Raw genomic sequence first — 23,531 nt, 5'->3', positions numbered from 1 at the left:
TACAATATAGAACCGGATTTCCCACACCTCTCAGAAGCAGCGCAAAGGCTTGGGGGAGTCAGGGGTAACGGAGGAGCTGAGGGAGAGGGAAGGAGTCTGGAGTGAACCTCAAGGATTGTTGGGTGTTAGTGGGAGAAGTATGGAACAGGTTTTTTGGGGGGGCGAGTAGGGGAAGGGATTGTTAGGGAGTTGGGGAGCCTCCCAAATGCAGAGGCTCACCCCAAGCCTCTCCCATTCAGTCAGGCACATCTGCCCCTGTCTCTACACCCCCCCGCATTGGTCTCTGCAGCCTCCTCCCCCATCCCTGTGTGTCCCTGCATCCCCCTTCCCCTGTTCCCGTGTGGCCCTGCAGCTCCCCTCCCTCTCAGTCCTTGGCTCAACGGTGTCACCCCACTAGCTCCTGAGCCCACAGCCCAGTCTCTCCCCTGCCCACCAGCCCTTCTGAACCCCCATCTGTGACACACACACACACACACACACACCGCGGCAGCCCCACTCTTTCCTAACCTGGCTCCGCGTGCAGGGTGCTGTGAAGAATACAGCCGACTCCTGGCTGCTCTAGTGCCATAGCAGCCTCTGATGGGTGAAGGTGGAACTGCAGCACTTCTTGGACAATGTATTTTTTGTAGGGGATAGCTCAGTGGTTTGAGCATTGGCTTGCTAAACCCAGGGTTGTGAGTTCAATCCTTGAGGGGGCCACTTAGAGATCTGGGGCAAAATCAGTACTTGGTCCTGCTAGTGAAGGCAGGGGGCTGGACTCGATGACCTTTCAAGGTCCCTTCCAGTTCTAGGAGATAGGATATCTCCATTTATAATAAAAATAAAAAAACCTGTATGAGGATGTGCTGGCTGGGGGTAGGGCAGGGGGATCTCAGGGTGATCCTGTCTCTCTGGCAGGCACAAGAGCTGTACGGGGACGCGCTTGCCGGGGGACAGAGCTCATTCTTGCTGCAGCAGGAGGGGGCCGGGGGTGACGTTTTCAGCTGCTCCCTGGGTAACCTGCCCCCTGGGGAGGAGGCGGCGCTGACCCTGTGCTACGTCTGCAAGCTGCCGCTGGAGCCGCCCGCTACATGCTGCCTGCCGTGCTGCGCCCCCGCTACACGCCCCATGGTGAGACCCACAGATACCCCTGCCACTTTAGCCTGCCTAGTTGTCCCCCAAATCCCCACTGCGCACCCTACAGTGAGTGACCCACAGCCTGTAACCCTCCCCCCCAGACCCACTAGCCCCTGCTACGTACCCCACAGGGAAAGACCTACATGGACCCTCATAGACTCATAGGCCACTACTATGTGTCCCATGGTAAGTACCTCCCCAGCCCTGCAATCCCCGCTCCAGGGTATGTTACCCCTGGCCCCTCCCCCAATATCCAAGCATCCCCCCCATGCCTCTCAATAGCCCATTCCCCCCATAGAATCATAGGACTGGAAGGAACCTTGAGAGGTCGTCTAGTCCAGTCCCCTGCACTCGTGGCAGGATTAATTATCTAGACCATTCCTGACAGGTGTTTGTCTAACCTGCTCTTAGAAATCGCCAATGATGGAGATTGCACAAGCTCCCTAGGCAATTTATTCCAGTGCTTAACCACCCCGAAAGGAAGTTTTTCCTAATGTTCAACCTAAATCGCCCTTGCTGCAATTTAAGCCCACTGCTTATTGTCCTATCCTCAGGGGTTAAGAAACAATTTTTCTTTCTACTCCTTGTAACAACCTTTTCCATACTTGAAAACTGTTATGTCCCCTCTCAGTCTTCTCCAGACTAAACAAACCCAATGTTTTCAATCTTCCCTCATAGGTCATGTTTTCTAGAACATTTTTGTTGATCTTCTCTGGACTCTCTCCAATTTGTCCACATCCTTCCTTAAATGTGGCACCCAGAACTGGACACAGTACTTCAGTTGAGGCCTAATCAGAGCGGAGTAGAGTGGAAGAATTACTTTTCATGTCTTGCTTACAACACTCCTGCTAATATAGCCCAGAATGATGTTTGCTTTTTTTTGCAGCAGTGTTATACCATTGACTCATATTTACCTTGTCATCCACTATGACCCCCAGATGCCTTTCCCCAGTACTCCTTCCTAGGCAGTCATTTCCCATTTTGTATGTGTGCAACCCATTGTTCCTCCCTAATGAAGTACTTTGCATTTGTCCTTCAGACCATTTCTCCCGTTTGTCCAGATCATTTTGAATTTTAATCCTATTCTCCAAAGTACTTGCAACCCCTCCCAGCTTGGTATCGTCTGCAAACTTTATAAGTGTACTCTCTATGCCATTATCTAAATCATGGTTGAAGATATTGAACAGAACCGCACCCAGAACTTATCCCTGCAGGACCCCACTTGTTATGCCCTTCCAGCATGACTGTGAACCACTGATAACTACTCTCTGGGAACAGTTTTCCAACCAGTTTTGCACCCACTGTATAGTAGCTCCATCTAGGTTGCTAACCCTAGTTTGTTTAAGAGGTGGCCATGGGAGACAGTATCAAAATCTTTAGTAAAGTCAAGATATAACACGTCTACCACTTCCCCCCATCCACAAGGCTCGTTACCCTGTCAAAGAAAGCTATCAGGTTTGACATGATTTGTGTTTGACAAATCCATGGTGACTATTTCTTAGCACCTTATTATCTTCTATCTGTTTGCAAATTGACTGTGTAATTATTTGCTCCCTTATCTTTCCGGGTACAGAAGTTAAATTGACGGGTCTGTAATTTCCCAGGTTGTCCTTATTTCCCTTTTTATAGATAGGCACTAGATTTGCCCTTTTCATCTCTCCTATCTTCCATGACTTTGCAAAGATAATTGCTAATGGCTCAGGTATCTCCTTGTCAACTCCTGGAGTATTCTAGGATGCATTCCATCAGGCCCTGGTGACTTGAAGAGAACTAATTTGTTTAAGTAATTTTTAACTTGTTCTTCCCCTATTTTAGCCTCTTCTGAGCCTACCTTGTTTTCACAGGCATTCACTACATTAGACGTCCAATCAGTACCAACCTTCTTGGTGAAAACCGAAACAAAGGAGTCATTAAGCACCTCTGCCATTTCCACATTTTCTGTTATTCTTTTGCCACCGTCAATGACTAATGGGCCTACCCTGTCCTTCATCTTCCTCTTGCTTCTAATGCATTTGTAGAATGTTTTCTTGCTACCCTTTATGTTTCTGGCTAGTTTGATCTCATTTTGTGCCTTGGCCTTGTTAATTTTGTCCCTACATACTTGTGTTATGTGTTTATATTCATCCTTTGTAATTATACCTAGTTTCCACTTTTTGTAGGACTCTTGATTTTTAGATCACTGAAGATCTCCTGGGTACGCCAGGGTGGTCTCTTGCCATACTTCCCATCTTTCCTACTCAGTGGGATAGTTTCCTCTTGTGCCCTTAATACTGTCTCCTTGAAAAACTGCCAACGGTCTCCAGTTGCCTTTCCTGGAAGACTTGCTTCCCACAGGACCTTACCTGCCAACTCCCTGTGTTTGCTAAAGTCTGCCTTCTTAAAATCTATTGTCCTTATTTTGCTGTCCTCCCTCCTACCATTCCTTAGAATCATGAACTCTACCATTTCATGATCACTTTCACCCAAGCTGCCTTCTGCTTTCAAATTCTCAACCAGTTCCTCCCTCTTTGTCAAAATCAAATCTAGAACAGCCTCCCCACTAGTAGCTTTCTCCACCTTCTGAAATAAAAGATTGTCTTCAGTACATTCCAAGAACTTGTTGGATAATCTGTGCCCTGCTGTATTATTTTCTCAACAGGTGTCTGGGTAGTTGAAGTCGTCCCATCACCACCAAGTCCTGTGCTTTGGATGATTTTGTTAGTTGTTTAAAAAAAGTCTCATCCAACTCTTCTTCCTGGTTAGATGGTCTGTAGTAGACCCCTACCCTGACATCACCCTTGTTTTTTACCCCTTTTATCCTTATCCAGAGACTTTCAACGAGTCTGTCTCCTATTTCCAGCTCAGTCCACTGAAACACATTTTTAATATATAAGGCAACACCTCCTTTTTTCCCCTGCCTGTCCTTCCTGAGCAAGCCGTACCCTCCTATACCAATATTCCAGTCATGCATATTATCCCACCAAGTCTCTGTGATGCCAACTATGTCATAGTTGTGTTTAGTTACTAGCATTACGAGTGAGTTCTTCCTCCTTATTCCCTGTAGAGGAGCAGACTCACCCCTGTGGCGCCTCCTGCTGGTGACTTCTGGGAATTAGCTCTTCCAGCATCCTGGAGCACCCCCTGCAGGCCAGTGATCTGCTTGTCCTCTAGCCCCCATGTCCCACCTGGACCCCAGTGCCCTTGTATCTGGGGTGCTGCCCCCTGGCAGTACACCCCTCAGTACTAGGGTCTCCCCTCCCAGGGGAACCCTCACCCACTATCCCTACCTTGCCTCAGGATAAGGCCACTGCCAGTCTCCAACTAGCCCCCGCTCTCTGGGGCAGACTGCAGTATAGGCCACTCATCATCAGCAAGGTTGGGTTTGGACCTGCTGCCTTGGCCTAGCCCTGGGCTGCCCTCTACAACCCCCAGTACCCCTTGGCCTTCTACTAGGCCGCAGTCTGGGGCTTTCCCGGCTGGAGCACCCAGCCTGTCCTCAGGTACCCTGTCTCTAGCTCCCTACAGCCAGGCCCTTCTCTTTTTGAACACAGAGGGAGACTCTTGGCCTTTGCCTCACAGCCTTTTTATATAGGGCCAGCTGAGGCCTGATTGGGGTGTGGCCCAGCTGCAGCTGCTTCCCAATCAGCCCAGCTTAGCAGCTCCCAGCCACAACCTTCCCCCAGGGCTGTTTTAAGCCCTTCAGGGCAGGAGGAGGGTAACCACCCTGCTACATTCCCCATAGTTCTCGGTTTAGTATACAGACATCTAAGATACTGATTTGATCCCCACCCCAGTTCTGTCTTGTCTCTCCTTTATCTCTGCTGTAACAGCCCATTCTCCACCCAAATTCCGACACTTCTCCCAGGTCTCCACGTTCTTGACTTACTGTGGGCTTTGGTCACCTGCCCCCTTCAAACCTAGTTTAAAGCCCTCCTCACTAGGTTAGCCAGTCTGTATCCAAATGTGCTCTTCCCCTTCCTCGCTAGGTAGACCTCATCTCTGCTTAGCAGTCCTTCTTCCTGGAACAGCATCCCATGGTCAAGGAAGCCAAAGCCCTCCTGGCGACACCATCTTCGCAGCCAGGCATTAGCCTCCAGGATGCATCTGTCTCTGCCTGGGCCACATGCTCACCCCGTGTCTCTCTCTGCAGGGTGGGACGGGGAGGACGTCACCCAGGGGGTCCCGCGAGTCCCCCAGGGGGAGCTGCCCTACACCCTGAGCCTGAGCGTCACTCTGCAGTCACCCCACGGCATCGACCGCGTGCTCTCCAACTGCTCCCTCACCCCCCTGAGCTACACGGCTGGGAACCGGACCACCGCCCAGGTAAGGGCTCACCCGGACACCTGGGTCTCAGCTATTCCCAGTGGGAGAGTCAGTGTGGGGGGGCAGCTCTGAGCAGGGCGGTGATGGGGGCTCTGGGCTGAGGGGTTGGTGCCAGGGGACTGGGCATGGGTCCTAGGTGGGCATATACAGGGGTGGGAGCTCTGGGGCAGGGCAGGTGGTGGGTCCAAGAAGGCGGGTGGCGGGGAAGAGGGTTGAGCAACACCAGCGGATCTGGGGAGCTGCCCGCATTCTCTGGGGGAAATCTCAAGGGGCTGAGACCAGCCTGTGGGGGTGAAATCCTGGACATTCGAGGGGTCCTGTGGTTCCCTTTGCTTTCTGGGAGTTTCCCTCTCCTTGATTTTGAATGAAAGAAAATGGGGGGGCTGGGAAAATATCACCCCCAAATTGGAAAGATTTAGCCAAACAAAGTCAGAATTTTCACAGTATTTTCTGCAAGAAGAGCCAAGTCCCCGTGTTGCCTTTGTGGTGTTTTTCCCTCTCTCCCTTCCCTCCTAACCTGGAGTTGCTCCCTCCCCCGGCTGCATGATGGGCACTGAGCTGGGCGCGAGAGCCAGCAGGACCCTGCTCTCCAGGAGCCATGGGGAAGTGACTGTGTCTGTCACCCCACCAGGTGTCACTGGCTGAGGCCCCCCCGTGGGACCGAGACATGGAGCTGCTGGTGTATTACACGGAGCCACACAAACCCAGCGCGGTGCTGGAGGTCGGGTTGCCCAGAGCAGAGCCAGGTGCGGGGGGGGGGGGCGGGATCCTTCACCCTGCTGCCCCGGGCCGGAGGGGGGGGAGGGGGGGGGTCCGGGGGAGGGGGGGGGGGGTGTGTTCTGGCGGTGACTTGGGGTCGTGGGGGCTAGGACAATGAGAGGGATGGTAGGGGAATGGGAGGTCCTAGGGCTGATGGCGGTGCGTGCTCAGAGAGGTGCTGGGGGAATCTGGGGGCAGGGTTAAAAAAGTTGTAGAGCAGATTTTAAATTAAGGGCTGGGGGGAAGCTGACAGGAACTGAGGAACACATGGTTCGGACAGAGAGAGGATCTAAGGAAGAGAGGATGGAAGATGATAAAATACAGGTAGGATCTGATGAGAGAGAGTCAAATGAAAGAAAGTCCCATTCAATTACATCACATAATGGCAGACAGCTAAAAAGTGACAAGTTTTTAAAGTGCTTATATACCAGTGCTAGAATTCTAAATAATAAGATGGATGAACTTGGGTGTCTTGTATTAAATGAGGGTATTGATATAAAAGGCATCACAGAAACTTGGTGGAATGAGGATAATCAATGGGACACGGAAATTGCAGGGTACAAAATATATCAGACGGACAGAACAGGTCGTGCTGGTCGGGGAGTGGCACTATATGTGAAAGAAAACATAGAATCAAATGAAGTAAAAATCTTAAATGAACCAAACTGTACCACAGAATCTCTATGGATAGTAATTCCATGTTCGAATAATAAGAATATAGCAGTAGGGATATACTACTGACCACCTGACCAGGATGGTGATAGTGACTGTGAAATGCTCAGGGTGGATAGAGAGGCTATTAAAATAAAAAACTCAGTAATAATAATGGGGGATTTCAGTTATCCCCATATTGACTGGGTACATGTCGCCTCAGGACAGGATGCAGAGATAGTTTCTTGACACCTTAAATGACTAGTCCTGGAACCCACAAGATAAGAGGCAATTCTTGATTAGTCCTTAGTGGAGCACAGGATCTGGTCCAAGAAGTGAAAATACCTGGGCCACTTGGTAATAGTGAGCATAGTATAATTAAATTTAACATCCCTGTGGTTGGGAAAACACCATAGCAGCCCACCATGGTAGCATTTAATTTCAGAAAGGGGAACTACACAAAGATGAGGAAGTTAATCAGAAATGAAAAGGTACAGCACCAAAAGTGAAATCCCTGCAAGCTGCATGGAAACTTTTTAAAGACACCATAAGGGAGGCTCAACTTATACGTAAACCTCAAATTAAAAAACAGTGAGAACCAAAAAAAAATGCCACCATGGCTAAACAACAAAGTAAAAGAAGCAGTTAGAGGCAAAAAGGCATCCTTTAAAAAGTGGAAGTTAAATCCTAGTGAGGAAAACAGAAAGGAGCATAAATTCTGGCAAGTGAAATGTAAAAATATAATTAGAAAGGCCAAAAAAGAATGTGAAGAACAGTTAGCCAAAGAGTCAAAAAAGTAATAGCAAAAATGTTTTTAAGTTCATCAGAAGCAGGAAGCCTGTTAAACAACCAGTGGGGCCACTGGACGATCGAGATGCTAAAGGAGCACTCAAGGAGGATAAGGGCATTGTAGAGAAACTAAATGAATTTGCATTGGTCTTCACAGCTGAGGATGTGAGGGAGATTCCCAAACCTGAGCCATTCTTATTAGATGACAAATCTGAGGAATGGTCCCAGATTGAGGTGACATTAGAGGAGGTTTTGGAACAAATTGATAAACTAAACAGTAATAAGTCACCAGGACCAGATGGAATTCACCCAAGAGTTCTGAAGGAACTGAAATGTGAAATTGCAGAACTACTAACTGTGGTCTGTAACCTATCATTTAAATCAGCTTGTGTACCAAATGACTGGAGAATAGCTAATGTGACACCAATTTTTAAAAAGGGCTCCAGCGGTGAGCCCGGCAATTACAGGCCGGTAAGCCTGACTTCAGTATCGGGCAAACGGGTTGAAACTATAGTAAAGAACAGAATTGTCAGACACATAGATGAACATGATTTGTTGGGGAAGAATCAACATGGTTTTGAGGGGGTCAACAAGCATGTGGACAAGGGTGATCCAGTGCATATAGTGTACTTGGCCTTTCCCAAAGCCTTTGACAAGGTCCCTCATCAAAGGCTGTTAAGCAAAGTAAACCTTCATGAGATGAGAGGGAAGGTCCTCACATGCATTGGTAGCTGGTTAAAAGATAGGGAACAAAGGGTAGGAGTAAATAGTGGTGTCCCCCAGGGGTCTGTGCTGGGATGAGGGCTGTTCAACATATTCATAAATGGTCTGGAAAAAGGGGTAAACAGTGAAAAACATTAAAAATTCTGCTCCAAAAATATAAAAATTCCACACACAGCGTTTTACATTTCTGCAAATGTTATTTGTCAGATCAATATGGCGGCTCCAGCATGGCACTGGGGAGCACAGGCCCTGGCTGCACAGAGGTGGGAGATCACTGTGCACCTCCCCCCAGGACACAGACTCAGCGGTGAGGCTGCACCCAACCCTGACACAGCGCAAGGACTGGGCCTGCCCCAGAAACACCCCAGGGCCCTGCCCCTCCATGCCAGGCGCACCAGGGGTGGGGCAGGCAGGCTCAGGAAGGCAGGATCCAAGTGTGGAGGGGCTTAGTGTGGGGGGATTCAGGTGTGGGTTGAGTGGGTTCTGTGTGGGGCAGTTTGGGTGCGGGCAGCTCAGTGGGGGATCTGCAGGGGGAGAATCTGGATGCACAGGAGCTTGTTGGGAGGTTCTGGGTGCAAAGGTAATGGGACTCTGCAGGGGGTCCAGGTGAAGGTGGTTGGGGCCCAGCAGGGCTCTGGGTGTGGGGGGTAGAGCTAGGCTCAGGGGCTTGGGTGTGGGGGGCTCAGTGGGGTGGGGATCCAGATGCAGCTGGTTGGGGCTCAGTGGGGTGGGGACCCGAGTGCAAGTGGCTCGTTGGGGTGGTCCAGGTGCAGCGGGAGTGGGGCTCATCAGGGTAGGTTCTGAGTGCGGGGGCGGGGTGAGGCTCTGCAGGAGGGTCTGGGTATGAGGGTGTCTGGATGCATGTGGCTTGGACGGATGGGGGAGCAGCTCCCTGTACAGGGATTCCTCCCGCTTCAGCTGAGGAGTGATGGGTGCAGGAACTGGTGGGTGGGGGGAGTTTGCAGAGCTTCCTGCAGCTGGGGGAGAAATCTGGGGATGGGTCTGACCCGGCCCCAATTGCCATGCAGGGGAAGAGGAAGTCCCGTCCTCCCCAGCCCAGCTGGGACTAGCAGCTGACCCCAGCACAGGGTAGGAGCCAATAGCTGGGTCTTTCCCAGTCCTGCCCTCTGCCCCACAGTGATATACCTCTCTGCCGGCTGCCCTGGGCACCTGAAACATACGGCTGGGGAGGGTCACATGACCGCTCTTGTGGCTTCCCTTTGCTTCCCCATCAGAAAGTCACTTTTTTGCAGGGAAGCAAAGAAATCGGCACTGGACATAAATTCTGTGCCTGTTCAGTGGTGCAGAATTCCCCCAGGAGAAAAACATCCACTGAAAGTGCAGCGGCAATCCCAAAAGCAAACCAAATATTAGGAATCATTAGGAAAGGGATAGATAATAAGACAGAAAATATTGTATTGCCTCGAGATCAGCAGTTCTCAAACTTTAGCAACCTGAGGTCCCCCATTTTGATTTAAATTTTTTTGGGACCCCCTGCCCCTTCCTGGCGAGGACAGTGAGCGGAGCCTCACTGGCTGCCCAGGCACCTAGGGCCACAGGGAGCTGGCAGCCGCTTCCGGGTGGAGGAGTTGAGGGAGGGGGAAGAGTTGGTCAGCGTGACCCACGGACACCATGGAGTTCCCTCGCAGACCCCCAGGGGTCCGCGGACCCCAGTTTGAGAAACGCTGCTCTAGATGAATCCATGGTATGCCCTCATATTGAATACTGTGTGTGGATGTGGTCGCCCCATCTCAAAAAATATATATTGGAATTGGAAAAGGTTCAGAAAAGAGCGACAAAAATGATGAGGGGTATGGAACGGTTTCCATATGAGGAGAGATTAATAAGACTGGGACATTTCAGCTTGGAAAAGAGATGACTAAGGGAGGATATGATTGAGGTCTATCATATCATGACAGGTGTGGAGAAAATAAATAAGGAAGTGTTATTTACTCCTCATAACACAAGAACCAGAGGTCACCAAATGAAACTAATAGGCAGCGGATTGAAAACAAACACAAGGAAGTATTTCTTCACACAACACACAGCCAACCGTTGGAACTCCTTGCCAGCGGATGTTGAGAAGGCCAAGACTGTAACGGGTCAAAGAAGAGCTAGACAAGTTCATGAATGATAGGTCCATCAACAGCTATTAGCCAGGATGGGCAGGGGTGGTGTCTGTAGCCTCTGTTTGCCAGAAGCTGGGAATGGGCAACGGGATGGATCACTTGATGATACCCTGTTCTGTTCATTCCCTCTGGGGCACCTGGCATTGGCCACTGTTGGCAGACAGGATACTGGGCTAGATGGACCTTTGGTCTGACCCAATCTGGTCGTTCTTATGATTATGGATGGGTGTTGAAGGAGCTGAGGATGAGGTGTGTGTGGGGGCTCAGGGGACCAGAGCGGGGGGTTTCGGCGGAGCTGGGGGTGGGAGGGTGGGGTGCCTGGGAGCAGGTAGACACTGGGGTGCACTGCAGGTTTGGGAATATGGGGGAGAATGGGAAATGGAGGGCAGGCACTGGGGGGCTGGTAATTGGGGGCAGTGTGGAATCTAGGGGAAAGAGTTATGGGGGGAGGGATGGTGGTGGGGTTCTGGGGCAGTCGGGGGATACTGACGGGCTGCAGGTGGTGGGGGATCTAGGGAGAGGATGATATGGGGGGAGGGACAGAGGGGTGGAGCTCTGGGGCAGTTGGGGGGCTGGGGGCAGTGGGGGATCGATGGGAAGGGCAGGAGGGGGAGGGACATGGGTGGGACTCTGGGGCAGGAGGGGGGCCTGGTGGCTCTCACAGGCTCACAGGGCTCGACCCCATGCCCCCCCACCCTCCATTTGGGGCTGGCCCCATCTCCCTGCAGGCTCCCTGATGGGTGACCCGGCCGTGATGGTGACCCTGCTGCCCAGCGTGCCCGAGGCTATGCTCGGCCGGGGAGTTCATCTTCCTACTGGACCGCTCCGGCAGCATGGGTGCCCCATGGACGGCCAAGACCGCTCCCCCCAGCGTATCGACAGCGCCAAGGTATGGCCAGGTGGGAGACCACACTAGATGGGTCTGTGGAGGGGAGCAGTTCAGGCTGGCTGGGCCTAGAGGGGCAGAGCTGAGTGGAGGAGCAGCCCAGGCTGGTTGGGCCCGTGGGGGTGACACCATCTGTCTGTCCGTCCCCAGAAGACCCTGGTCCTGCTGTTGAAGAGTTTGCCCCTGGGCTGTTATTTCAACATCTACAGCTTTGGGTCTCGGTTCGAGTCCTTCTACCGGTGAGTCGGTGGGTGAGGGAGGGCGTGCTGCTGGCTGGGTTGGGGGCAGGGCTGGCTGGGGTCGGGGTGTCTGTGGGTTGGGGGAAGGGCTGGCTGGGGTTGGGATGTCCCTGGTTCCAGCTGTCCCGGCCCCTGACCCCTCGGTGCCCCCCGCAGGCAGAGCGTGGGATACACCCAACAGACCATGGCCAAGTCCCTGCAGCGTGTCCAGCAGCTCCAGGCCGACCTGGGGGGCACCGAGATCTTGGCACCGCTACGATCCATTTACCGCAGCCCCTGCCGAGACGGGCACCCACGCCAGGTATCAGAGGCATCTGCAGGGCATCCCCGGGGGCTCGGTGGGGGGTTGGGGGTAGCTGATGGGGGTTTGGAGGGGAGGCTCAGAGTAGGACTGGGGCCGACGGGGGGACAGTGCCCCTGGGGGTGGTGGCAGGCCATGATAGGCAGGAGCTGTGGGGGTACCTCTATATAGAGCTGGGGGGAAGCGCTGGGTGCTGAGCCCAGCTCTGGGGGTGCCTTGCAGCCAGGGGGCAGGTAGAGCATGTTGTGGGGGGCAGGAGGGAGCTCCCGGAAAGGTGCCCACAGCAGTCGGGTGGGTTAGTGTCTCCAGGGGCCAGGGAACAGGTGAGAGTTGGGGGTCACAGTTAGAGTAAGGGGTCACTGTCAGCCCCCCAGGGGAGATGTCTGGGAAGGGAGGGAGGGGGGTTGGGGGGTTTTATGGGGCTGGGGGTCTCTGGGAGGGGGGTCAGTGGGGAAGATTCTCTGGGGGCTGCCTCCATTCCCAGTGGGAGGGGGTCCCCGACTCTGACAGCATCTCTACCCCGCCAGCTGTTTGTGTTCACGGACGGGGAAGTGGGGAACACCCAGGACGTCATCGCTGAGGTGCAGCGTCACTGGCGGGCCCACAGGTAACAGGGGAACTTGCCCCCCAGCATCCCTCCCACCCTGCCCCCCAGCTCTGCCTCCCAGCGACTTCCCACCCTGCCACCTACCACCCCCACAACCCTGCTATCACGTGTACCGGCCCGAGTGCACAGCGGCCCTGCAGCAGGTCTGTGATATGAATATCAGCGAATTGCCCCACTGCTAATCAATAGTAATCTGTCACACAGCATCATGCCTGTCCCCTAGCCCTGCCGGCCTGGGGACCGTCTGCCCCACAGCACCCCTCAACCCTGCCCCCACCCCTACCGCCTGGGGACCCTCTGCCCCACAGCACCCCTCAGCCCTACCCCCAGCCCTGCCGACCTAGGGACTGTTGCCCCACAGCACTCCTCGACCCTGCCACCAGCCCTGCCGGCCTGGAGACCCCCCAGCAACCCCAAACACTGTCCTCCCAGCCCTGCTGGCATGGGCACCTTCAACAACCCCAAACTCTCTCCCCCAGCCTGGGGACCCCAAGCACCTCCCATCCCTGCCTCCCATTATCTCCCCAAAGCTGACCCTGCCCTTCCGACCTGGAGACCCCCCAGCAACCCCAAACTCTCTCCCTCCAGCCCTGCCAGCATGGAGAACCTCTGCCCCTATCATTTCCCCCCAACCCTGCCAACAGAGAGACCCAACCCCAGCATCTGCCCATCCCTTCACCTCACCCTTCCCCGCAGCCCTACTAGCCCCTCTCCAACTGCCCCCCAGCACTGAATGGCTCCCCCATCTCTGCCCCCCCCCCCCCTGCCTCGCCCCCCCCCCCCCCCCCGGACTCTGCCCCCCCTGCAGGTGCTTCTCCTTCGGAATCGGGGAAAGGGCCTCCATGGCTCTGGTCAAAGGCATCGCCCGGGCAGCAGGGGGCAGCGCCGAGATCATCACAGGCCAGGACCGCATGCAGCCCAAGGTGAGAACCCAGGACTCCCAGCTTCCCCCTCCCCCTCCTGCCCTAACCCTGCAGACACCCACTCCCATCCCAGAGCTGGGAGAGAACCCAGGAGTCCTGGCTCCAAGCCCCCCACCAGTCCCCACACCCACCCCCAGGCCGGGGATAGGACCCTGGTGTCCAGGACCCATCCTGGGTGTGTCGGTCCCTTCCCCAGGCGCTGCAGTCTCTGAACCGGGCCCTGCAGCCGGCCGTGACTGGGATCTCGCTGAGCTGGGATCTGCCCCCTGGGATGGAGGCGGCGCTGCTGGGCCGGGGCCCTGAGGTGATCTTCCCTGGGCAGCGGTGCCTCATCTACGCCCAGCTCCGCAGGCAGCCCCAGGTGAGAGGGCAACCCCCCGCCCCGGACACCCCCAGGGCTCGGGGTCAGTGACTGAGCCGGGAACCTCCCACCCCCTCCTGGGTGATAACTCTGACCCCCTAACGATGGCCATTGAGCTGGGGGCTCTGTGCTACCCAGCCGCATTGATTTTCTCCCCCCTCACGCTGCCCTTCTGACCCCCTTTCTCTGCCTGCAGCCCCCAGACACTGCCATGGGGGCCGTCACCCTGCAGTACCGCGTCCAGGACCAGACCTACAAGGAGATGCTGCAGTTCCCCCTGCAGCCACAGGATGCAGACAGGTGACAGCAATGCTCCCTGGTCCCCATCTTCCCCAAGCCGCTGGGTCCTGCCCCCCACATCCCCACCCCCAACATAATAGAGATGGGAGGGGACCTGCCCCAGGTCACAGAAGGAAGCAGGAGTCCTGGCTCCCAGCCTCCCTGATGTGACCACTAGACCCCACTCCCCTCCTATAGCCAGAGATAGAACCCAGGAGTCCTGGCTCCCAACCCCGGCTCCATACACTATCCCACTAGCCCCTGCTCCCCTCCCCACGGTGGCAGGAACCCAGGCGTCCGGGGCTCACCCCGTGACTCTCTGTCCCTGGCACAGGCTGCCCGTTCACCGGTTGGCAGCCAAGTCACTGATGCTGGAGCTGGAGGGGGCCGTGGACACCAGGTCGGAGGGGGACCAGCGCCGGGTGCTGGAGACCAGCCTGAGCTTGGGGGTCGTCTGCTCCCTCACGGCCTACGTGGGGGTGGACACGGAGCGGGGGCAGCCGGTGCAGGGGCCGCTGGTGAGACGGGACATCCCGCTGAGAGGAAACCCCGGAGGGGTCGGGGATCCCGGCACTGGGGGGGATCAGCATGGGAGGGGCTCAGGTGGGAGGGGGAACCTACCTGGCACTGTGGGAGGAGCCTGGCTTCAGGGTGAGGGAAGGGGGAGGGAATTATGGGAAGGATCCCAGAACAGGGGGATCCCAGTGTGAGAGGAGGGACTCAGAAGCATGGGTTATGGACTAACATCCCTTTTCTCTTCTCCCTGCCCCAGCTCCCGTGGGGCTGAGCTGCCCCTTCCCTGCCCCCCCAGGGCGACCCCAGTGCCCCCGTCCCCAGGGCAGGGGAAGAGAGGCGGGCGCTGGCCGGGTGGGATGGGGAGCAGCCCTCCGTGCCTGGCCCATCCCAGCCGGGAGAGTGGGGCCTGTGGGACGGACGGACAGATGGACCCAGAATCGGAGACCCAAACAGACGGGGGCAGAGATCGAGAATCAGACAGTCAAACACAGACAGAGAAGCCAACCCACACAGGCAGGGACCGGAGGGGCGGGCGCATCGCTGTCGTGAGCAGACCTGGCTAGCGGGGGCCTCTCGCCCCCCCAGCCCCCCCAGCATCCTGCCCTCATCCATGGGGTGCAGCACCCGCCCTTGTGTCCCCTGGGCTGGATGAGGGGTCCAAGCTGGGGGAAAGCAGCAGGGGAGGGGCTAGATCAAGGGGGTCCCAGCTTGGGGGGAAGGGGCTGGGGGGAGATCCTGACTCTGAGGGAGCTTGGGGGAGAGGAGGATGGGGCTGGGTGTCAGGGTCCCAGCTGGGGGGCATGGGGGAGGGGTCCCAACAGTGTGTTGGCTCTGTGGGCTGGGGGGGGGATTTCCCTTCCCTCTCTTAGCTTATCTCTGTTGGCGTGTCTGTCTGTCCCTCTCTGTCGGTCCGTCTCCTCCCCAGGGTTCGGGGCCGCACCGCACATGGCCATATGCTGTTCTGCCTCTGTGCCCATGGACGAGCTCCTAGAGACCGCCTGTGTGTCCATGGGCTTCGCCGCGGACTGCGACTTTGAGGACTTCTCGGCTGTGTCAGGTGAGAACCACCGCACGCCCCTTACCGCTCCGGGGCACTAACCCCCAGAGCTCCCCATGGCCAGTACCAGCTATCTCCCCACCCGGCACCGCTCCTCCTGGCTCCCTCGCCATCCCAAAGCACAGCAGGGGGAGCCCCTGACGCGAGGGCAGGAAGTCCTGCATACATGGCGCCCAGCCAGAGACTGCGCCCCAGAAAGGTGAGGGGGGCAGGGGCTGGCAGTCAGGACTTGGGGTGGGCGGCAAACACCAGGATGATGCTTCATCGGGTCAGAGACAGACGTGCCCTGACGGTCCCAGAGCTGGGCAAGTGTTTAACAGCTACATAGAAAGTGAAGGAACTTCCTGGGCAAAACACTGCTGTGACGCTGGGGGAGGGGCAATCCACAGCTGGGTTTTTTAAGGGTCGGGACACAAATGATCTTGCAACAAAATGAAAAAAATAAGGAAACTCCCAGGCAATAAACTTTGTGAAGCTGGAATTTGGGGTGTGAGTTTGTATCAATGAGCTAAGGGGGGGGGCAACTGGGCAGCGGAGGGGGTAATCAGTCACTTTTTAGTAACAGAAATGTCGCTGAGCAGTTTTCTCTGAAATAGACGCAGCTAAATTCCCAGACAAAAATACCTTGTGAAGCTGGGCCAAAGCTTAGATGTTTGTACAGGTGAGTTCAGGGGCACAGATCGTGGTTGGCACAGTCTGATTTCTAAACAAAGAAGCCCACGAAAGGCAGAATTTTTAAAGTTAAGGCTAATCTTAAAACCTGAATTTCAAGAGTCTGCTGTAGCCCAGCTAACCTTAACTCTGCCTCATAACCCTGGCCCAGGCATGGTTATATCATATAGACTGTGTAACATCCCATCTCCCCTATGCCTTTAGACGGTTCTTTGTCTCCCCAGACGTAGGTCTGTATCACAGGTTGTAGTACAGGATGGTCCCGGGGTCAGATTGTGTTTGAGAAACACCCTGGGGTTGTGAGATTAATGACTGGGGCTGAGACATTCATGGGGCCCAAGGGACTTTGATTCCCAACTCCAACTGCAAATTACTTGTCATCTCATGGGTGCAGAAAGGGGCAGAGTTAAGGTTGCCCACGGAGAGGTTAAGGGTGCAGAGGAGCAGATAAAGGATGCCCATGGATGGGGCAGCATTCAGGATGCCCATGGAGGGGCAGAGTTAAGGATGCACGAAGGGTCACAGTTAAGGTTGTTGGCTGTCCCCTAGCCTGGACAGGTCATGTTGCTGTTCTGTACCTAGAACCCTGTGCAAGAGCCATCTCATCACGTCTCTCCCTAGAGCAGGCACTGGAGGAGTCTCCCCTACTGAGGCTGGTGTCTCTGCAGAATGCCGACGGCTCGTGGGACCTGGACCCCCAGCTGGCCGCTGCGCTGGGGGTGAGCGAGACCGACACCATGGGGAGGATGCCCAGTAAGATGAGTGCAGGGGACGGAGGAGAGGGGAGAGACGGGGGGTGTGGGGGAAGGTGCCATGAGTTGGGCCTGTTCTCTGCTCCTAGATGAGACTGGGCATGACCCAGTCTGAAGGGTCAGGGTCTGAGAGCAACTGGATCAAATGACTCCTAAATCTGGAGCCCAGTGGGGGAGACGGGCCCACAGCGGGGAGCTAGGAACCCCCTTGAAGGGGATCGGAGCATTGGATCTAGGGGGCCCAGGGCTGTGGGGGGACATGGGGAGGCCCAGGCTGGGTCCTCTCTGAGGCTGTCTCCCTACCCCCGGGCATCCCACCGGGCATCTGGGTAGGGGGTCCACAATGCTAGAGTGGGGGTGCTGGGAACCCTCTGAGTCTGGGGAAGGGGTGGGAGCGCTGAATTGGGGGGTCCCCAGAGCAGGGGAATGGGGGTAGCATTGGGGGGGCAGAAGGGTCCCTAGGGCAGGGGGATGCAGGCAATGCTGGGAGGGGTGCCGGGGGGTTCCAGGGGCAGGGGGATGGGGGCAGCGCTCAGGAGGACAGGGGCTGGGCGCTATCTCAGGCTGTCTCTCTCTTCCCCGCACAGGACGTGGCCCCAGGCGTCTGGGCCACAGTGCTGGCCATGGTCTGGCTGCACGGCCGGGCCGCGGGGCAGCGTGATGAGTGGGAGCTGCTGGAGGCCAAGGCTGTGGGCTGGGTACGGGGCCAAGCAGATGAGAGGGGAGTGGGGGGTTGGGGACAGGGCCCAGGTCGTTGACTATAGAACCCCTGCCCCATAGCTCAGGCCCTTCCCCCTCCCCCCCCCCCGAGATCCCAAAAACCCACAGTACCAACCCTACCCCATAGGAACCCACAGTCCAGCCAACCACAGCCCTGAGATCCTGCGCCCCATGGGCCCCAAGGCCCCCTGCCCCCCAGCTTCCTAACAGCCTCTGGCACCCCAGCCAGATCCCCAGAGGTCTCCAGTCCCAGGACAGACAGGCTCCGAGCCCCCTGCTCCCCAACATCAGTCCCCTGGGCTGTGAGCTCTCTGCCCTTTGTCCCCCAGTCCCTCAGTTGGTATCTTCTTCCCCCTCCCTCCCACCCCCCAGTTCCCCAGACTGATGTCTCCCCCGACCCTCTTCTCGTTGCAGGGCCTCGGCTGAGCGAATGCCTGGAAGCTGCCAACACCCTGCTGGGCTGCAGCGTTGGCCCTGCTGTCATCAAGCTCTGAACCCCCCCAGATCCCTGTACCCCCCCCCTCGCAAGCTACCCTGGGCCTCCAACCCAGCTGAGGCCCCCTGATACCCATACCTCCCCTCCAAGCTATCCTGGGCTTCCAGCCCTGCTGAGCCCCCCCGCAGGGATCCTAAATTAAGAGCAACCAGTTGGTTTGTATAAGTTTAACGAAAACAGTTTAAATTGACCCTGTAACTTACAGCGGAGGAAGGTCGTTGTGCAGACAGGCCCTTGGTGCTGCGGGCGGAGACTGTCTCTGCCAGCCCCTTGCTGGAATAAAGCAGTTCCCCGGGTTTGTCTGCCTGGCTTTGGCTGGGGTCCCGGGGCACCGCGCTTCCCTCAGCTGCCCAGGGCACTGGGTTCCCAGCAGGGTTAGGGACCGCCTGCCCTGAACGGGTGGATTAGCTCCCAGCTCCGGCTTTCTGGTGGGGCATAGCAGCTGGACCCAGACACTGGGGCGGCTGGCTGGGGCCGGGAGGAGCCCCGGAGAGCGGGGAGCACGTGGGGTGCAGGGGGCAGACACGGGGCATGGGCCCAGGGCAGGGTTTAGCAGGACGTTTTAGCTCTGGGTCTGTGTGGGTCCCTGACACCCCCTCACTGGTCTCTGCTCCACCAGGAGAAGGAGCTGCCAAGCCCAGAAAAACTTTCCCTTCTCGGCTGCTGTTGGGACACGTGATTCCCATTCAGATACCTGGGAACCAGGTGCCCAGCCCTCCAGCAGCTCGGGAACCTCCTGCCCTGCCTGGAGCGAGGACCCAGCGGCGTTGTAATGGGACAGGGAAGAAGCAAACGCTCTCCCCCCCCTTCTCACGCAGCCCCCCCAAGGCTGCTCCCATCTGTGAACTGACGCCGACAGTCCTGTGGACTCTGGCAGCTGAATGTCTTGTGCGGAGCCCCAGCGGCTGCGGTGCCAGGCCCTGCTGCTGCCAGCCCAGGGCATTGAAATTGGCAGGAACAATTCTAGAGAGAAAAGACGGGGGGAGATTTTCCAGGCCCAGATGGCAGCCGGGTGTCCAGCTCCCCCGGACAGTCTAGAGAGATGTGGGTTTTATCCTGATGTGTAACAATGATAAACCCAGGGGAGTTGGCGCCCAGCCCAGGCCTAGGGGGGGCCAAACCCCCACCTCCGAGCCTAGGAGCTGGTTGGGGGCAGACGGAATCCAGGCTCTTTGTAGGTCGCCAGGCAGAAAGCTCCATGAAAGTGAAGTTCAAGGTGAGGGGCGGTGCCTGTCCCTGTGAGGTAAGAAATATCCCATGGCTGGTGCCGGGATCCCCACAGCACGTGTTGCAGACCCCAGAGACTCCCTGTCTCCGTGACCCTGAAAAGAAATACAAACCCATTCAGACAGGAAACGCAGAGCATGGCCCCCAAATGCCCTTAACTCTGCCCACAGCCGGCAAAGGATCTTACAATTCTAACAGAGGTGGCCAACTCCCACTTCTGGCTCTGTCGTCCAACGTTCGGGCTTCCACGGCGTTTCCCAACCCTGCTCAGCTGCTACTGAGCCCTGCGAGCTCCTGCTGAACCTGACTGTTCGCTGCCAGGGTCCCTACAGCCCTGCCCATGACCCCAGGCCCTGCACCTCCGGCGGGTGCCCAGGCTCTCAGCCCCAGGAGAGGCTCCAAGCAGCTGTCACAAGGCCGGATCCAGTGGCTTGCTCTGAGCTCCAGCTGGCTCCTTACGGCTTTTACCCCAGGGCTTAGAGCAGTTGCCCCGGTTCAGGTTCCCACCCTGCTGGATGGGGAGAGAGGCCAGAAGCGTGGGTCTCTCACCGGGCTGCAGCACCCGAACCCAGAGCTCCAGGGGAGGCTCCAGCTGAAGCTGTTCTTCTCTGGATCAATAACTCACTAGCCAGGGGAGCCGGGGATCCTGCTCTTTGCTCCCCAGGGAGCTCTGCAGGCTCCAGAGTCGCTCGCTCGCTCTCTGGCCCAGCAGCTCCCCTTACCCGCTCCTCAGGGCAGCTCCAGTGGCGACACTCGCAGTGCAGTCAGCGCGCTGTCCTGCAGGGGGAGCCCAGGTTCAAATCCCGTCTCCCTGGCAGGCGGAGGGGGATGGACCCGGGTCTCCCACAGCCAGGTGGGCGAGGAATCATACGGATCTACCCCCTCCTCCCCTGGCTTTCCTGGCATGGCGCCGAACTCCAGGACGGTGTTCCGGCTTCGGTGCCTGAGCAGAGAGGTGCCTAAATCCCAATGTTACCAGATTTGCCTGTTACTTTGGGGTACGCTCATTTATTAGGGTTACATTTGGGGGGGGGGGTTCTGTAATTCTATCAAAGGTCTGCTTGTGTGACTTGTGTTTTCATATGGAGCTCTACTTCTCCCTTCTGCAAGTCCCCTGCAGAACCTAGGTTCCCCAGGGCTGGGGTCCTCCAGCCCCAGAACCGGATGAACGAACACACCCACATTAACAGAGCAAGTCTGAGTGGACCAGGTCAAGCAGCACTTCCAGGCTGAAACCCTCCTATGTCACAGGTTCAGCACATCCCTATCCCCACTTTCACGTTACACTTGTACTGGTAGTAACCCACTTGATGAGCAAACCCCACAGTATTTTGGGGCGCTGCAGGGATCTTTAGCTTAGGTATGAGGAGTGTTGCTGTAGAGTAAATGGGGAAGCTAAAAACACAAAAGAGTAAAGTTCAGAGAGGGAAGCAACCAGCTTAACCATAAAAGTTATTTATTGAATAATAGTGATAACTGCACAAGGAGCCTAAACCAACTTAACAGTTACATTATTAAAGGTTACAAAAGTCATATATAGAAAACTAGACCTGATCAAACAAATCAGGGTTAGAAAGTTACACCTGAGAGAGGGAGGGAGGGATCTCACCGCTCCATGAAGCTTGAACTGGTCGGGGTTCCCAGGTGATGGTGGTAACTCAGGGTGCTGAGTGCTGGAGACAGGCAGAGCCCCCAGCACAATCAGTCAGGAGAAGATGAAATCCCAGTGGGACTGATGCAGAGTTTGGATCCAGGCATCAGAACACAGTTGAGCGTGGGGAGGGGTTTCTTGTAGGGAAACAACAATGGTTCACGGGAGAAGACTAGATTTGTTTATGGGTTAACAGATGGCTGGGGATTGAGCAGCCCAGACTGGCTGGGCCCGTGGGGCAGAGCTGGGGGAAGCAGGGGGCAGAGCTGGGGGGAGCAGCCTAGGCTGGCTGGGCCCGTGGTGCAAAGCCGGCAGGGGGGAGCAGAACAGGCTGGTGGGCCCATGGGGCAGAGCCGGGGGGAGGGAGGGGCAGGCTGGCTGGTGATTCCGTCCACCTGTCCAGCCCCAGGAGACCCTGATCCTGCTGTTGAAGAGTTTGTCTCTGGGCTGTTATTTCAACATCTACGGCTTTGGGTCTCAGTTCAAGTCCTTCTACCTGTGAGTCAGAGGGGCAGCGCAGGGAGGGGGATGGTTGGGGGCAGGGCAGGCTGGGGTCGGGGTGTCCCTGGGTTGGGGGCAGGGCTGGCTGGGGTCGGGGTGTCCCTCGCTTCTGCTGTCCTGGTCCCTGACCCCTCGGCGCCCCCCACAGGCAGGGCGTGGGATACACCCAACAGACCATGGCCGAGTCCCTGCAGCGCGTCCAGCAGCTCCAGGCTGACCTGGGGGCACCGAGATCTTGGCGCCGCTACGAGCCATTTACTGTAGCCCCTGCTGGGACGGGCACCCGCGCCAGGTACCGGGGGCAGCAGCAGGGTGTCCTGGGGGCTCGGAGAAGGGCTGGGGGAGCCAAGGGAGGTTGAGGGGGCCACTCAGAAGGGAATGGGGTCAGGGAGAATAAATTCTGAGACTTTCAGGCCAGAAGGAATCATCCTGATCATCTCATCTGGCCCCAGCCCCTGACCCCCCTGTGACAGCTCCAGTCCCTGGGGCTGAGTCACCAACGCCCCCAAACCCTGACTTACAGACGTCAGGTCCCAGAGCCCCCCTAGTTACTCCTGTTCAAAACAGCAAGTGCCCCGGCTGCCGAGGGGGATGAACCCCCCAGAGTCTCTGCCAATCTGATGCTGGGGGAAATCTCTTCCCCACCCCACATGTGGGGGGTCTGTGAGCCCCGAGCGTGGGGGCAACACCCCCCCCAGCCAGCTCCTGGGAAGGATTCTCTGCCCCTCGGCTCGCTTGAGGAGGCTGTTCCTGAACTTCCCGGGGGGGAGACCCTCAGAGAGGTGCAGGGGGTTCTGGGGGCAGCTGACGGGGCCAAGGGGGGTGCTTGGAGAGGGGCTGGGAGCTGGGGGGCAGGTGATGGGGACTTTGGGGGGGCTCAGAATAGGACTGGGCCAAAAAGCCAGTGTCCCTGGGGGTATGAGCAGGGCGTGGCAGGCAGGAGCTGGGGGGGCACCTCTGTAGAGCTGGGGGGCAGTGCTAGGTGCTACGCTCAGCTCTGGGGGGCACCCTGCAGCCAGAGGCGACATGGTGGGGTCAGGAGGGAGCTCCCAGAAAGTTGCCCACAGCAGTTGGGCGGGTTAGTGTCTCCGGGGGCTGGGGAAGAGATGACAGGTGGGGCTTGGGGTCACAGTTAGAGACAGGGGAGAAGGTCGGGGTCCCTGTATGTCACCCCCCAACCCAGGGAAATATTGGGGGGGTCTCATGGGGCTGGGGTTCAGTGGGGCAGGTTCTCTGGGAGCTGCCCCCATTCCCAGGGGAGAGGGGTCTCCAGGGGGATTTGGAGTTCCTCCCAGAGCTTGCACCCCCAGCCAGAGCCTGCACCCCAACCCTCTGCCCCAGCCCTGAGCCCCCTCCCACTCTATGAACCCCTGGGCCCCACACCCACCACACGTCACCTCCATATTGCTGCCCATAACAAAATTGATTCCACACATGCATGTAAAAAATTAGAGGGAACATTGCTCCAGATGCTGCTCTCGGGGCCCCATGTCATCTCGCCGCCGCTGGGCCAGCTGGAGAATTGATGTCCAGGGAGGGGAGACTCTGCAGGGATGAAGCCCCAAATCAAGGGGATGGGGCCAGACCGGGTGTGGGGGGGAACCCTGGACACAGGGGGGCAGGACCCAAAGAGGATGGAAGGGGCCCCTGGACCCAGAGAAGATGGAGGGGACCATGGCCCCCAGGGGGCTCGAACCCCTGGGGTACAAGCCATAAGGAGACAGCCGGAGCTCAGAGCACAGCCACTGGATCCAGCATCGGGACAGCCGGATGTGGGGCTGAGAGCCTGGAGGATGTGAAGTTGCACTCCATATGATTTGATGAAAATATGCTAATGAGTGTGAATATAATGGAACTGGATTATGCTTCATGCA

General features: G+C 56.8%; 1 protein-coding gene across 1 annotated transcript; it reads left to right on the top strand.

Moving 5' to 3' along the window:
• The first annotated feature begins 920 nt into the window (after nt 1-920).
• Nucleotides 921-18,351, top strand: LOC117885785 (von Willebrand factor A domain-containing protein 5A-like). The gene is given in 17 exon segments (XM_034787222.1): nt 921-1,110; nt 5,246-5,418; nt 6,050-6,164; nt 11,198-11,258; nt 11,260-11,303; nt 11,306-11,358; nt 11,506-11,594; nt 11,751-11,895; nt 12,423-12,502; nt 13,311-13,425; nt 13,622-13,786; nt 13,983-14,086; nt 14,838-15,094; nt 15,507-15,638; nt 16,932-17,029; nt 17,650-17,760; nt 18,197-18,351. Coding segments are annotated over 17 exon segments (1,794 nt in total). The 5' UTR covers nt 921-1,070; the 3' UTR covers nt 18,209-18,351.
• Nucleotides 18,352-23,531: the final 5,180 nt, after the last annotated feature.

Source organism: Trachemys scripta, chromosome 12 (assembly GCF_013100865.1).
Source record: "Trachemys scripta elegans isolate TJP31775 chromosome 12, CAS_Tse_1.0, whole genome shotgun sequence".
In the NCBI taxonomy this organism is placed as follows: Eukaryota; Metazoa; Chordata; order Testudines; family Emydidae; genus Trachemys; species Trachemys scripta.
The sequence above is the reverse complement of the archived record's forward strand: the minus strand, read 5'-3'. Positions and strand labels throughout refer to the sequence as shown.